This window comes from Taeniopygia guttata, chromosome 5 (assembly GCF_048771995.1).
Source record: "Taeniopygia guttata chromosome 5, bTaeGut7.mat, whole genome shotgun sequence".
NCBI lineage: Eukaryota > Metazoa > Chordata > Aves > Passeriformes > Estrildidae > Taeniopygia > Taeniopygia guttata.
In genome coordinates, this window is record NC_133030.1 from 59,270,815 (window position 1) to 59,287,622 (window position 16,808).

A 16,808-nucleotide genomic window follows, 5' to 3' on the forward strand; every position below is an offset into this window, starting at 1 on the left:
TAAGGAAAAAAAAGATCATGGCAGGAAGGTCACACATACTTCTAAGCATACATACAAATGTACTACAGCTTCCCTAAATGGCTTCAAATACTTCACTCATCTTACTACAGTTCTTTAAAAGTTCTTGCTGCTCTCTTTAAAAGAATTCCCCTCTTTAAAAAGTCCTCAGCTGAATGTCATTTCATATCCAGTCTGTAAGAGTAGAGACAGTCTACCAAGCATTTGCGGAAGCAATCAATGTTTTTATTGTTAAATGACAATTAAGGTGCCTAAACTATTTTTTAAAAGACCTAAATTCTAAAACATTTAGTTCTGTGAAGTCCTCCTTACACAGTGATTTTCAAGGACATAAGAAGCTCCTACAAAGAGGTAGAGAACAGCCTAACTCTGCCAGTTACCAAGGCAGAAAATGAGCTTGTATCAGGTCAAGGAAACACTTACTGAATTTCCCCTAAAATGTAAAAGCGAGGGCAGTAAGTGTTACCAGAGGCTGACAAGGAGATTGCAGAGCCCCCATCCCCAGCAGCCTTTCAGGACAGGTTAGGACAGGTCCCTGCCATGAAGTACCCCTGGCTCTGCCCCATGGCAAGGAGAAGGACCTCATGATCTGTCAAGACCCCCAACCAGCACTTTGATTTTACAATTTCACAAGTACCTGCTGCAATTCTGGCACCACAGCTTCTCTTTTCATTCATTTTTCTTGCCTGATTTAAAATACCACCCTCACAGGGGAACTTCGTGTCTGCTCCCATTTTTTATCATCTCTATAAGACATAATGCTTATATTTACAATTTTGGACAAGCCATTTCTTTCTGTTTTCACTCCAGCACTACTTTCTCATGGGTTTACTTTTAAACAGTGCATCAAACAGCACTGTTTAACAACTTTTTGCATTAAAAGTGTGGTTCAGTAACTTTGCAACATTCATTTAGCACAAACTAATATTTAATGTTTATAATGTTTGAAACTCTTGGCCAAAGTATAGCATCAAAAGAGCATGCATGCACTGAATTGTATCTTGTTAAAAAGAACAGCAGCACTGAAAAAAGTTATATTGGAACAATCTATAAATGTGTTTACATTATATGAATGATTTGCTGTTCCTTCACAAGGCATGTAGGAAGTCAGCACTTCTCAAATGTGTAAAGTATTTCCATGTGCTTAAAGCACAATCTTTCCAAAACAAACAATGATTGAGAAATTTTTTATTATTCTTTATTTCTCTGCCAGCTGTTTTTTTGGACTCTCCTCTCAGCCACCTTCTTTCTTTCAGTCAGATCCCTCCCTATTGCTCACAGTAACACCTACTCAAGCAAAGGTACATTCAGAGCTGTAAGACCCAGAAACAGGAGGATCCCAGGCTGATTTAAATAGCATTTTCCTTAGATTACTCTACAACACGTCTTTGTGCTATCTTAGCTAGTGGCAGGTCTGGCTGCTGCTTGGGATGGAATTTGGGCATCCTACATTAGAGCCTGAAGCCCATTCCTGCTGTTCTGTCCCACTGCCTGCTCCCATACAGGCAAGGAAGCAAATGACAAGTTCACTGAACTCTTCCAGCATCCTTCTTCCTCCCTGTGAGCCTTTTCATGGGACCAGAACATGCTGCATGTCACAGAGATGTTCTCTGAAAAATGATGGTGAAGACTCAAGCATGAAGACTCAAGACTCAAGACTTGGCCAACTCCAAAAATCAAACAGAACACTAAAAATCACTAACAAAACAGGACAAAATGAAAACCCAAACCAAAAAAGCACACAACAAATAAACAACCCAAAAAAACCAACCCCAAAAAAAAGATAATACAAAAAAAAACCCCTAACCTAAGAACAGCTCCATTCCAAAAAGTGATAGCTAAATCACACATCTGCTCCACTGCTGGCCACAGACACTTTAACTAACAATCACTTTGGTCGTGCCATTTACTCCTGTACAATCAACACTGTTGGCATTATTTCATTTACTAAATTCCAGACATTACAGCTGTGCAAACTTATGGGTCTAATTTGTATTTATACTAATATGTGTACATAAACATGTGCTGCTTTAGCCATGTAAAGGAGCCTTAAAGCAAATGAACAAATATTATTTTAACAGAGCAGTATCAGAGAGCCCAACCATAAAAAAGAATCAAGTCAAGCAGTCCTGATTCTGTCTGTCCACCAAACAACTTCATTTCAACTACAGCATATTTCCTAAGGCATTCCAAACTAAAATCCTGCAGAGAGCTATGGGGAGACATAGCACTGTATTTTCATAATACAGTCTCCTTTTCCAAGGCCATTGCTGTGCAAATGAAGGGAGGGGAAATAACAAATACTGTCATTTACTTTGCCTTTTTTCCTCCAGAAACGTTTTCTTACCAACATAAGGAACAAAATTCATTAAGTCAACATCATGTGCTGAATGTTTATGCACTTTGATATAACAGTAATTACTCAGTAAAGCCAGAACCCAATTAATGTTTTAGACTTCAGTCCATGGGCTGCAGTGCACAGGAAGCATTCTGATGACAGATCACTTAAATAAAGTTTATTTGGCATACACTTCAAAACCAGAGTTCAGAAACTCAAAGCACAGTTCAGCATGTATGTGCTTGACTCTTAACAAAACATCTTTATTTAAACAGAGGGCTAGAGATTTAGTATGACAAATGTATTTACTACTACTAATCATTTTCCATCAAGCTACTCAGAAGTTGCAGTTATATTGTATTTATAAACTTATCAAATTTAAGGGAGCAGTAGGTGGGTCACAGGACTGTGGATCCCTTTTTAAATCCAGCATATTAGTCCTAACCTGAGTTATATCTTCCACCATATTTGGTGTCTCTCAGTTTATATATTTGAATTCTATATCCACATACTGTCAGAAATGGTAAAGATCCAGCAGCCACAATTTCTTTTTCCTCTCTTCTTTTTCAGAAATAGTATCCTTCTTAGCAAATCAATGCTCATTGTTAAAAACAAGACACTGTTATTGATGACAAAAATTCAATGCTAAAGCAATATGGAATGTACACACTGAGTAGGAATCAGGAAATGGTGCTTAGCAACTGCAGAATCTCACTTGTTTTAGGGCTATCTGCACCTCTGTGAATCTCTGCTCCATGGAAGCTGCTTGGCAGGAACACTGTTTCCCTGAGCACTCCATCCAGAGACCCTCTGGAAAGTGCTGTGACACCCCTGACTGGGATATTTGGGTTTCCTCTGGAAAGGGTTTCTGCTCCCTGGCACCGACACTGAGCTCAGAGTATCTGAGCTGGGACACAGCCACTGCATTCAGAGACACAGAATGCTCAGTGCCACTGGAAATTTTACCTTTACATGCATGTTCTCTAAACAAATATGCCTATTCCAAAAGGATCTATATGCCTGAACACACTAGTTACTCTTGAAAGCAGTGTTGTAATTTTGCTGTGATTCTAAATTACCAAGAGTTGCAAAGAGGGAAATATTCCACCCAGCTGTAAAAGAGAAATGTGCATGGTATGAGCCAAACAAAGATTAAAAACAAAACACCAATTAAACTCAAACTGGCATTCATCTCAAAGAAATCAATTCCATCTGAACAGTTTCAGTCTGAAGATAGACCAGCTGAGCTAATAGTGAAGGAAGCCTTGATTGCTTTATTTTTTAACTTCAGGAAAAAACTAAAAGCACCCAAAAAAAACCCCACCACAACCCCCCCACACACACTAAAACACACTGCACCAAAATCAACAATCCAACCAAGCAAACCAGAGCAGTAAGAATTGGCAAAGTAAGGCCCCCTCAGGAGCTGCAGAATAGCTGTAGCCTAAACCACAGTGTGACATGCACCTCACTTACCTCAGAGTACCTGGCATATGTCTAAGCAACTTTGAAGGAGCACAATTGATTAAAAAGGGTATTTTGACAGACTTTTTTGACTTTGGAACAGGATTTTTGATAATTGCTCCACAAGCTATAAAAGAAACAGACTGAAAAACAGGAGCAGGCGCTGAGCAGTTGTTTGCACAGGAAGCAATATTGCAGGAAAAGGCAATAATAAAGAACAGTTAATTTGACCTGAGCTGATGAGGTCAATGTTTTAAAAGAAATAGCTCCACATAACATAAAATAAGAACGTTATTTCCCATCAGAATAATACTGCAAGTGTAAGACTGCACAAAATCTCTTCCCTAACACTTGTTATGTGCAGCTTAGTGGTAACACACATTCCTGAGGTGTCCTAGACATCCTGTGTCTGACACAAATCCATTCCTCTGAAATACTGGATCTATGACTGCTCCCCCCTGCAAGCTCTGGCTGCTCCAGGCTGCACACTGCTCTCTCCAGCATTCAGCTACTAATAACCTGAAACTGCAAGAACTGGAATAAATCTGGGCAATATTCAGAGCCACAAAGTTATATTTAACACCGCTGCTATGAGCTGGACAAGGAAGCAGTAGCTGGAGCAGATATTTCACTCTTAATTCGCTGCCATTCAGGGGTGCTGTTGACAGGAGATGGAGCCCGGCTCAGCGGAAGAGCCACAAGGTTAGGAATTCAGTAGGGCTGGATCCTACTCCTTCTTCCTCCACTGCTCTGCTGGCTAATGCTGGGTGAGAACATCCCCTCTGGGCATCTGGTTCCCCTCCTTCCCTGACACATCTATTTAAACTGCAAATTCACTGGGGTAGGGACCATCTTGGTAATGATAAAGCCTGTACAGCACTCCACGCTAATGGTTCTATTAATAAATATTCCCACTGCTATTAAGTAATAAAACAAAAACTATAAGAATTGCAAGGTCAATGATGCATTACATTAATTCTGAGGTATTTGGGTATAAAATGCAAGAAAGAAACTCTCCCAAGCAGGAGTAAACCAGGGGACACCTATGTTGTGTTCCAGTATTTTTTGAGCAATCTAATTAGAGGTAATTGAGTTTTTGACTTCAGAGATTACTCCAAAAATACCATCACTAGAGGCTAAGTGTCCTGGGAGGCTGGGGAAGTCCAGGATAGCCCTTCCAGTTCTGTAATGTTTATTTTCTTAAAAAAGAAGAAAAGAAGCATTACAGAACTGGAAGGAACAGAAAAGGGACAGGCACACAGCTGGAAATGTGCTGGAGATGGCACAAGCTGAGCCAGTCTAAGGCACACAGATTTTCTACAAATATAGAAACATCTAGGCCACAGACTCAAAGGTTCTGTGCTCTCAGTTCAACAAATTGAGGAGGAGTTAAATACATCCACACTTCTATGCACTTTTGAACCACCATGGTGAGGTAAAGCACAGACCTAGAAAAGCCTTCTACTGCACTGTAAACACTATAGACATAAGAAGGAAACTAAATTCATGTAGCACAATTAATTCCTGTTGCATTTGCAAACTGCCATTTGTCTGCAATATATATGAGCATCTCTCTTACACCTTAAAATGAGCTCCACATTAAAGCTACCTGACAACCAGAAATGGTCATTACATTCACCAAGAAACAGAAGAATGGTTCTCTTGCCAGACCTTGTTTTGCACCTCCTGACAAGCCCTAGAAATGCTGAAAACATCATTTATTTCAGACGAACTGTGCTCTTTTTGACAGCTGCTGAAGTCTGAAGTACCACAATTGACAAGAAGTCTCATTTTTAGCACTACTGCAGGAATTACGATTGCTACAGCTTCTTTTGTAGCTTTACCCTGATTTGAGACTGGATTTAATAAGACTTGTTTTAAAATATTCAGATGTGCTGAAAGCATATTTCTTAATATGATGAACATGATAAGGAAAAAAGTCTGGCAGCACTGTCTCCCTCTACTCAAAGAGGTAAATCAAACTGATGGGTTTGGAATATAAGCTTTGTGCACAGAGGATAGAATTTACTGACAAAGTTGAAGAGCAGACTACAGACGAAAAACTGCTCCTACTTGAAAGGAGGGGAAAAAAATAGAATTTCACAAAAGGAAAAGTGAAGGAGACCCTGTCCCCATGAGCTATTTGTCTGTCTCATGCTATAGGGGATGCTCTTGCTTAGCTTACAAGACATTCTCTCCTCCCCCTGCAAGCAGAGGAACTCACAGCATTAATATGACACCTTAAATGAGCCAACTTCCTTGAGCATTGCCCAGGAGACTAGAATGGACATGCTCCTATCTCAGACACCAAGAAACATGTCTGATTAGCAGTCAGGCAGAAGAACATCTCTGATCAAGGAAAAACACTCCTGTTTAAGCTGGAAAAAACCCCAGTGGATTGCCATAAGTGGCATATTTTCAAAGCCTTTGTGTAAACACCAGCTCCAGATCAGCCAGCAGCTCAGCTAGCTCTATCTGGCTTCCCTTCTTTTGAAACAAAATTAGAGGAAAACACCCATCAGAAAAGGTCAGTGGCCAAACTATTAGGAAAAAATAAAAGCTCAGGGGAAGGACATACAGAGTGATTCATTAAATGTGCACTGCTAAGCCTCTGACAGTGGGCATAAAACAGACTTTTCACACAAATGTCCTGAATTTGCAGAACTCTTGTGCCAGAACATTAATTAGAATTGCATTGCTTAAGAAATTCTCAGTATTCCCCTACAGCTGCCCCCACCAATAGGAGTGGTGTGAACCCCATGGTTTAGAGGGGAACAAAGCCAAAGCAGCTACAAAGAGCACAAGAAAAGCTCCACTCACTTCACGTGGACACCTACGCAAAAGGAGTGGACTGAGCATCTCAGGTTCTTAGAAAAACACTCAGCCTGGCAAACAAGCATGTCCTGCGGTGAGTGCCAGGTGGGAATTCACCTTACACTGTCACTAGAACCCACCTTCATGGATCATGTGCAATGAGCAGAATTGCTTTTCACAAAACTAACCCTGCCCCAAGGCCAGCAAACTTGCATTTGGTAACAACAGTAACTTTCCAAGACAAATCCTAATCCAAATCTGAAAACAGCAAGAATTTGAGATTTTGTTGCATTCCAGAGGCAATTTTAACAGTGAGGCCAATTAACCAGCAGAACATTGTGTAAACTTTAGGTCCTATTCGTTCCTTCAGCTCCTAGTTAGATGGTATTTGTTTAACTAAGGTTACTGGTTCTTGCTACATTTAACGCTGCTCAGACCTGGCATGTTCTGTGCTAAGGAGGTGCTCAGTGTAAACTGAGCCATAGCTGAACCATCTCCTAAACCAGAGGCAGAATGCTCCACACAGAGCAGATCTTTCTGCCTTTGAATGGACTTCTGTGGCTCTTCTTAGCATTCTTTCTGATTTTTGCACTCAAAATGCAGCCAGCAGAACTCTGCAGTCCACACCTCTTCCCAACATTGCATCCAGGAGGAGAAGTCCTTTCCTATTTATTGCTGGACTATTCACATACCCAAGGCCCCCACAGACTCTGTGGCTGAGGGCTGAGGGTCAAACTGGTTTACTTGCTTAGCTAAACTTCCAAATCCTCTTCCCAGAGCCTGTTATTTACTCTTCTATTTCTCATTTTGCATTTAGCCTTATTAAAACACATTTAATTCAAATGAGGCCAGTTTGTCAAAGCAATCGTGTAAACTGCAAATTTGCACATCATCCACAGAAATTCAACATCTGCTTCAAAGCACTGAGCTGCCTGCTAGCAGAACACCCACAGAAACATTCCCAGGCTGTGGAACCAACTTCTTCAAAAATTACAAAAAGTTAGACACTCCCTTCATTTATCATGCAGAGTATCAATGTTGTTATTATCATGTAATAGAATTTATATTTTTTTAATGCCACATAATAAATAAATCAAGCACCTGTAAAGAAAATAAGGAAACATTCATCTTTCTAAGCAAAACCTGTAATTTTGTTGGTGAAAAATTTTTGATGCAATCCATTTTCCATAAATAGTAGTAGCTAACCTCAAATGCTTCTATCCTTAACTTTAATGTTAAAAAACATTAATAGAAATAAGTACAATTAAACTGTTCTTTTCCCATTTAGGACTAAGATCAGTCAGGATGAGGAAATTTTTGTTTCCTGAGATTGAACAAATTAAATTATTTATCTATTTGCATTTTCTGAACACTGATGAATTAGCAATTCGTTATCTGGCATATCCCCTATTATTCCAAACATTAGAATGCCCACTACCACATACTGCATTTAATATTATTTTTTAAACAAAGTAGAAAATACTTCCACTGGCCTCATAACATACAGAAGCTGATCTTCTTCCTTTTCCCACAGAAAAGCCACAGCTTTAAGAAATTCTGAAAATATATTTTAACGGCAAGAAAAAGTACAGCCATTTAGAGTATTTTAAGCAGAACAACAGGCATTTTCTGTCCACTAGCTTTTCTACACAGAGAGAAAATTTCTCACAAATCATATCAATCTCCCCCAGACTGTTAGATTTTAAAAGAAATAGGAAGAAGATCAATTTACACCACAGGAAAACAAGAAAATAATCTGCACAGCCTTGCAAAAATTGACACTGCTTTTGGAAAAATAAGCTGCAAATACTTCCACACTGTGAACATTTTAACAGACAATGAACACAGCACAAATATTCATGGCAAAAATAAATTGATTATTGACAGGAAACTAGCTTGATGCACAGATTTTTGCTTTGCTGACTTCTTGGTTTGTTGAGCAGAGTAGAGAGTGTTGGCTATTTTCAAGACATTCCGTTTACCATTACCAATTCTAAAATACAAAATCTAAAAAAAGTGGATTTTTAAAAACTCTGAAAATAGATTTAAAACAATACAAAGCAGAAAACCAGCAAGGTGCAGAAAAGACCAGTCACTCGTAGTCCCATCCCCAGCTTTACATTTACGTACACAGGCTGGTGTGTACTTGTGCCATGTCATTACACAGAACAGGAATGCTGAGAGATCTTCAGCTGCCACACATTTGTAAAAATACTTGTTGCTTCCTAGAGCCAAATAACAATGAAAACAGAATCCTTAACCTTGGTATAATTTTCTAGATTGTCAGTCTCATACAGATTACTCCAGTGCTCAAAATAAACCTGAAGAAAGTACAGATGATTCTTGCACTTCAAAAATTTCAGTTCCAGAATTGCACTTCAAAAAATTCAGTTCCAAAAATTTGTGTTCCAGAATTGGAACACAAACAAGAAAAATAATTCAAGGACACCACAACTTCACATGGAGAGAGGTATAGTTTGTTTTTTGACAACTACACAATGAAAATATTCCATATATTTGTGATGTCCCTTCTGGGTGGGTCATCACAATATTCCAACTAGCGGAATGATGAAATTCTTCAATAACTTCCTAATTAACTTATTTAATGGGAAGAGAACAGTCTATTTCATGTAACATGCAACTCAGGTTTAAACTACCTCTGAATTTCATTAGGAAATCCTTGATCTTCTGAAAGACATTAAAAAAACCAAACAAGCAAATCTTACCATTTTGATGCCAGTGGAAAACGTGACTGGTTTGACAGGTTTGGGTTTTTCCAGCTGCATTTCTAGCTGAGTGGATCTGTCCTTATGCTGAGCTAAGAGCAGAGAGGCAGGAAGATCAGAGCTCTCCTGTAAACATATGAGGAATAAATTTGAGTCCTAGACCAAAACAAATATTAATTAACACTGCATATTCTTCTAAACTGCAAGCTGTGACTGCAAGGCCATCACTAGAACAGCAGAATGCCAAGTATCGTCTCCCTCAGAAACAGTTTACAGAAAACGATCATTTTCAGTAATAAGAAAAAGCTGCAGCAACCCCATAAATCAGAGTAACCTGCAAACAACCATTTTTATAGAATCCACATTAAAGACAATATAACAGGCTCCTTATTCCAACTGGGCAATGCAACAATATTTATTAAAATAAAAAAAAAAATTTAGAACTTAATCAGAGAAGGAATAATACTGAGCAGTATAACTTGGATCAGATGTTTATCTAAGACACATTCTTTCTACCAATGAACTCAGACCAGTTTGAAATTGCTTCCCATTAGATTTCACCTGAGGCCGTTTGGAAATGATCCTTGCTCTGCTCTGCACAATGGCACTATTGTAAATGCAACCAACAGCATATTTATTTTCTCCTTCAGCAACTTATTTTTAGGGAAGCCAGCCAATTTTTAAATATATATATACATATATATATACACACACACATATATATACACACACACAAAGTAGTAACATGAATAGTTAAGCAAATGAATTACCTAAACTGTCAGGACAGAATGATTATTAACATACATATACGTAAGTGCATTTTTGAGAGAGTCAGGAAATTATTGGCCAAGTAATTTTCTAAGAGACTAATGTGACTATCTACATGCACACAGAAATCCTTGAGAATTCCTGGCTAAAACTACCATGAAGTTGAGAGCAGGGAAGAAGTTCAGACAGATTCTTCCTGGACTGCTCTAACACAGTATTTTCTTCCTAAGGCACTCACACATCACATTTACTTCTGTTTCTAAGAGCCAAGCAAATACTGAACTATGAACCATATTTGTTACTCACAAAATCAAACAGATTTTATTAACAGGACTGTGATTTTTTAAATCATTCAGTTCAAAGAAGTTGGATGTTTTTAATGTCACAAGATGCCTTGCTGTTTTTATGGTACCTAGAGAAATCCTCTGAAGTGATCATGAAGAACAGTCACGTTGTACACTGACTTTTCACATCACTCTCCAGTCTTCTTTCCCTTCTATATTTTATTACATTCCCTTTGCCTTACCACTAGAATGCAAGATAAAAGCAGAAAAATCTCACAAGGCAAGATCTGGTCCAGAATCACAAGTACAACAACTAAGGCACAGGTTCCTACTTGCATTTCTGTGATCAGCTGGGAGGAGGGAGAGAAGATACTAAAAACCCAAATTGTAGAGACATCTAATTACTGAACAACTTGGAGAAAATTTGGGCCACAAATGCAATAGTTTAGAGTCTGCTTCTTTCAAGTGTTGTACATCTCTAACCTGCATGCAGCAGCACGTGCTGTCAGCTGTCAGCAGAGGTTAAGGATGTTGAATTACTTCAGTCACCAGATTTAACGTGTTGGGGGACAAGGGAAGAGTGGAAAGCATTCTCCTGTTCATTTTGTTGTTCATATTCCTTAAATATTCACTGCATTTCTAATAAAATGATTCAAGGAAGGCAATTTTTAACCATCTTCCCAGGAGTTCACACAATGACCAGTAACCAGATTACACAACTGTGGGAAACCCACACTGTGCCAGCAAGGCACCACATCCTGATTGTTTGTCCTTTTGAATATGCACAGAGCCCTTCTGTTAACTATTAACACACGTGGAAGTTCCAACCCTGTGTTTATTGATACCAGCAATTTTCTGTATGGGAAAACAAAGTGTCTACACTATGAACAAAGCTGGTTATACACAATAATTTCTGGGAGACTTGTCTCCAAACCCTTGAGGTTCTGGTGAAAGTGTGGATATGACGTCTTTAATGCCTTTGTCTGGCTCCAAGCTATGCCACAGTCCAGGGAAAACCTGCTCCTCTGCCATGTGCTGCAATCCCATTGTGCTCATGCCTGGGAATTATGGGCTGTCGAAGAGGAGAGTGCAAGTCCCATAAAACACAAGAGATCATCTTAGAATCCTCTGTATACAGGTGAAAGAGTTTGTACAGCACATAAAGAAAGTGCTTTAATATTTTACTCAGCCTGGATTATCCAAAACTATCCAAGATTAAAAAAAAATCCCCAAACAAACAACAACCCAAAATAAAACACTCATGTAGCCCTCCCAGCGATGCATAAAGTGCATTTGAGACTCCAAATCTAAATTACAACAAGGTATTGTGCTTTTAAAGTGAGAGTTTTATTGTAAAAGAGGTGACTTACAACAAAGTTAACATAGAAATTCCCTAATTAGTAGTGGGAGGCAAAAAGGACCAAACTGCTTTTCCAGTGGCCTGCAGAGCCTGAGTCCCCCTGATGCCTTGCTGATCTCTCAAGCTCTTCACACTGGCCTTCCCCTCCCTGTTCCCAGCCAAGGATGGTTTCATGGAGCCTTGGCCCCAGGTCCAGTCCTTTCTGCAGGAGCCCCTGCACTCCCCAGGCTGGCCAGAAACCACTGCACAGCATTTAGAACACCAAACATTTTTATGTGCCTCTGGACTACCTAAATTATCAGCTCTTTGAAGATGGTACAGCATTCTCAAACACTTGCACACAACTGAGACCTTTGCTCCATATGAAACCACCACAAGTACCACATCTAATGACTTGGAGAGGGGAGGGAAGGAGCATCTCCTTCCTCATCCACAAGGAAAGGATGAGGGCACTGGGACTGCTCAGCCTAGAAAAGAGAAGGCTTTGGGGTGACCTAATTGTGGCTTTCCAGTACCTGAAGGGAGCTGACAAAAGAGATGGAGAGAGACTCTTTACAACAGCCTGAAGTGGCAGGACAAGGGGAATGGCTTCAAACTGACAGAGGGCAGCTTCAGATTAGATATTGGAAAAAATTTTTTCCTGAGGGTGGTGAGGCCCTGGCACAGGCTGCCCAGAGAAGCTGTGGATGCCCCAACACTGTCAGTGTTCAAGGCCAGGCTGGATGGGGCTCTGAGCAATCTGCTCTAGTGGAAGTTTTCCCTCCCCATGGCAGGGGGTAGGAACTGGTTGGTCTCCAAGGCCCCTTCCAACCCAGGCATTTCTGTGATTCTATGAGATCTGCAGCTTTGTAAGATTTCAGCACCAAAGGTAAAATTCATTTATTGACATGGAAAATACCTGATATCTCTACTTGTACAACACAAAAAATGTGTCTTTTTTTTTTTTTTTTTTTTTTTTTTTTTTTTTTTTTTGTGGCCCAGTGGCAGAGGTAAACTTGGGAAAAAAAATTACCAAGATCCAGCAGTGGGCTGTAGGCTGACAGATCAGGTGATTTGTCCAAAGGAGATATTCAAAACCAATGTCAGATTCCCTCCTTCCTGTGTTCTCACAATCCTGCAGAGTCAGTGGTGTTACCTCTGGTATCTCTGTAGCCAGAAATTAATCCTTTTTGGTTTAATACAGAACCAGCAACCACAGGTATTAGATATTTTTAAGTTAATTATTTACACTGCTGCTGCTTATGCTTGGCTTTTGCTGCATTTCTCAATTAAGTTTTATTTATTATCAGTTTCATTTTCAGATTTGGAGCACAGCATTAGAGGGATTTCAGAGACCATAGAAAAAGTTTATTTCTTTAACAATTGCTGGTTTTCCAGAGACTTTGTAAGTCGTTACACAAACACTTCAGTGCTGGTTTTATAAACCTTAGTAATATTACAAAACAAGTTTTGGCTCAAATTTAAGTTGACACTGCCCCTTCAGAAACAGAGACAAAACTTGAAACTGTCCAGTTTCCTCCTTCAGCCTTTAAAAATCACCTTTATATTGTTTTCAGAATATTAAAGTATGTTTTAATAGCAATACATATGTAATCATAGTTAAAACTACTTATTTTAATCATGTTTTAAGGGTTATTTATAGCTAGTCTTTCTGCAAGCCACCTGGTGAAGGTTTCCAGTAAAACCAAATGCTGTGTTAAAAAATAATTAAACAACCACACATCAACCACTAGTCTCTATTCAGTTAGGAGTGTGTTTTAGAACAGGTTTTTAAAAAGTCAGAAACTCTAAATCCATATTCTGATAAATTAAATTCAAATTCATAGTGGAGTTTTTATTAATTTATCCACCTATTCCTAATTGTGTGGACTGCAAACACATTTACCTTTAAAGTGAAAATAGATTGCTGGATGTAAAGATACAGGCTCAACTTTTTTTAAAGAACCTTTCTGCTCACCTCTGCTTTTGTCTACAAAAGGAAACCCAGTAACAGGTTGCCAGGAATCCTGGCTTGAAGAAAGGCATCTATCTCTTCAGGAGGCTCTGAAACTCCTAAACTTCACTTAGATCCTCTCTCTATGTCAGTGCCTTCTGCCCTGGCTCAAAGAGGAACTCTACTTTTTCAGGAAAAGTAGAAAAGCATCTGTATCTTGAATAAGAACTGAGACTACAAAGCAGGAATTATCACTGTATTAGTGTGAGATGCATTGATACAAGAGACAAAATATGATTTCGATATGCCAAGCAGCTTTAAACGATGCTGAGACAGATGAACACATGTTCAGCATACGTACTTCTTTTTTCTGATCTCCCTCAAGGTTACACACACGCTCTGTGTACACAGACTGTCCTCATGGGTGTTAAATCTGTGAATGTGTGTTGTATGCATGTCTGCACACACATCTGTATTCAAAAATTGAGATGTGAACCTTGTTTAAGTAACACATTTAGTGAGTTTCTCTATGCCCACACATTATTGCATTTCAGATGCAGAATCAGTAAATTAATCAAGATTATCATAATTTCCAAAAGCAGTCTGAGTTTTCCTCTGTGTGCCTATACAAGCTTCATTTACTTCAACAGGAGCAACTTGTACAGGAGAAGTTGCAGCAAGAGAACATGACACAGTCAAGGCAGAAAATTTTCACTAAGTTGTTTTTGCATACAAAGGGAACACCAATCACTGAGGTGCTCTGACTGAGAAAGGGCTGACCAATGCTTGGATAACTCATGAGGTTACTGCTCTCCACCATCTCCACTGCACAGGTGGCTGTGTCATGAAGCACCTCCTGATGACCTTTTTGCTTCCACACACCAGACTCTCAGCCACTACTCAGAACTGCTTAACAAGCCAACAGTGGTAGAGCCCAATTAAGTCTACAAATCCCAGAAGCAGTCTTCATCCAGCCCCTAGCTTACCAAAACCAGAGCAGTTTGCAACACTGAAATAAATAACAGGTGAGAGAATGGAAACACAAAACATGAAAAACAGGGAAACAGGGACAGATCTGTTAATTCCACGCAGTTAGCAGTGATAGAGATGAATGTCAATGCTACTGAGCTTTCAAAGGCTCTGCTTTTGTTACTCACCAGATCATCCAGGAGTGCCTGTTTATTCTTCCTTTTCATCATCTGCTGTAGCTGCTCTTCCTTCTGCATGAAGAGCCGCCTCTGTTCGCTCTCCTGCCGCTCGACCTCCAGAGCCTCCTCCAGCTCTTCCTGCTCCCGCGTCTGAGAGGGAAATCAGAAATCAGCTCACAGCAGCCCCACAGCTCCACTGCCCCCCAAGGGACCCCAGGCAGGCCAGGCAAGGGGAAAGCAGCCAAAATCTACCTTTAAAGCAGAATTTTAAGGTGATTATGGGTGATTATTCTACCTCCTCATTGTCCAGTGTAAAGATTTTTAACTTGCTGCTCGCTGGAGTCAGATCTGACTCCTTAAATGTTAGGGAATGGCTTTTCCCTACACTTTCACTCTAAAGTGAGCCCCTCTCAGCTCCCACACATCCTATAACTCAATGATATAAGTAGGGTGAGCAAAAACATGATCCCACAATACTGTTCCTGGTCATCCCACTCATCCCAGATCAGCTGCATCTTCTTTGCAAAGCACACTGTGCTTATCAGTGGTGTAGAAGAAAAATGAGACATTACAAATATATGAATATTAATAGGGAAGCCTATATCTTTAAGCATTTAAGCATTAACTGTGAAAATGTCACATTTTCAGAAAATAAGGAGTTTTTCCTATAACCTGGATTGCAGTCATGTGACATGAGATAAAAAGAAAGATTACTAGTACAAAATGACAAGTTTTTGTTACAGATCTATTTCTTGGCAAGTATTTTTTTAGTGTGAAAACTATTAGGTAATCTGTATTTAAAATCACAGTGAAAGAATAAAAAAACAGAAGAGGGCTCAGAGACAGAGAAAAATAAGGAGGATTAAACAATTTTATAAAGAAGGTGGATCAAAAGAATGTCAGTTTGGTTGTTAGAAGGTACAAGAAAAAACATACAGGAAACATTTTCCAAGTCTTTCCATCAAATATACTAAAGCAAAAGAAGATCAGTAAAAATGGTAAGATAATTAAAATTTTATAAACCTAACAGATGATTTATTGATGAAAGGAGTTTCAGCAGAACATCATAGGGGAAGACACTGATCTCTTCTCTTTGGTGCCCAGCGACAAAACCTGAAGGAATGGCCTGAAGTTGTGTCAGGGGAGGTTTAGGTTGGATATCAGGAAAAGATTCTTCCCCCAGGGGGTGGCTGGCACTGGAACAAGCTCTACAGGACAGGGTCACAGCACCAAGGCTGGCAGAGCTCAAGGAGGGTTTGGACAATGCTCTCAGGTACAGGGTAGGACTCTTGGGGGTGGTGCTATGCAAGGCCAGGAACCGGACTCAATAATCCCTGTGGGTCCCTTCCAACTCAGCTTATTCTGTGATTCTGTGATCATTATCGAGGCCAAGACCATAGTAAAGTTTGTTCTAATGATAAAGTCATATCATAAAGCACAGCTACCTAATAAAAGCCAAAATATGCCCAAAAAATCCCTTCACCAGACAGATTGAGCCCAGTGAAGCCCAGTTACTCCTGGGAGATCTCATCACCTGCCACCCAGCCAACAGAAGCTGCTTCCATTTTGTAACTGCTGCAGTGACACTGGTAAGAAGCTGGTCACCAACCAGCAACCACCTGGAATTGGGCTCTCTTTGCATTTAATGAAAGGAAAAAAACAAACAAACTCAGTTAGAAATATGGGGATTTTCTTATGTCTGAAAATTAAGGGATTTAGTTAGTTCTTCAAGACAGAAAAGCTCAGGGTCTTTGAGACATTCCAAGGCTCTTCCACATTTTTCTCTAAAGACTGCCTGGAATTTGCACTGAAACAGAAGAAAACTTGTAGGGGAGTGCTGACAGACCTAGTCTGAAGAAACAGCCCAGAAAAATTATAGTCTGAAATAAGTAAACTGATAAACAAACCTAAACCAGAGCAGACTACAGGAAAATGGAAGAATTATCACGTGTCAT

At 39.6% G+C, this 16,808-nt stretch overlaps 1 protein-coding gene across 1 annotated transcript in view; it reads right to left on the minus strand.

Annotated features, from left to right (window-relative positions):
• Positions 1-16,808, minus strand: part of MNAT1 (MNAT1 component of CDK activating kinase) — a 116,996-nt gene that overhangs the window by 53,613 nt on the left and 46,575 nt on the right. The window contains exons 5-6 of the mRNA XM_002200599.7: positions 14,863-15,003; positions 9,361-9,486 (exon numbers count right to left, since the gene is read on the minus strand). Coding sequence (XP_002200635.1) covers positions 9,361-9,486; positions 14,863-15,003 — 267 coding nt within the window. The remainder of the gene's footprint in view (positions 1-9,360; positions 9,487-14,862; positions 15,004-16,808) is intronic.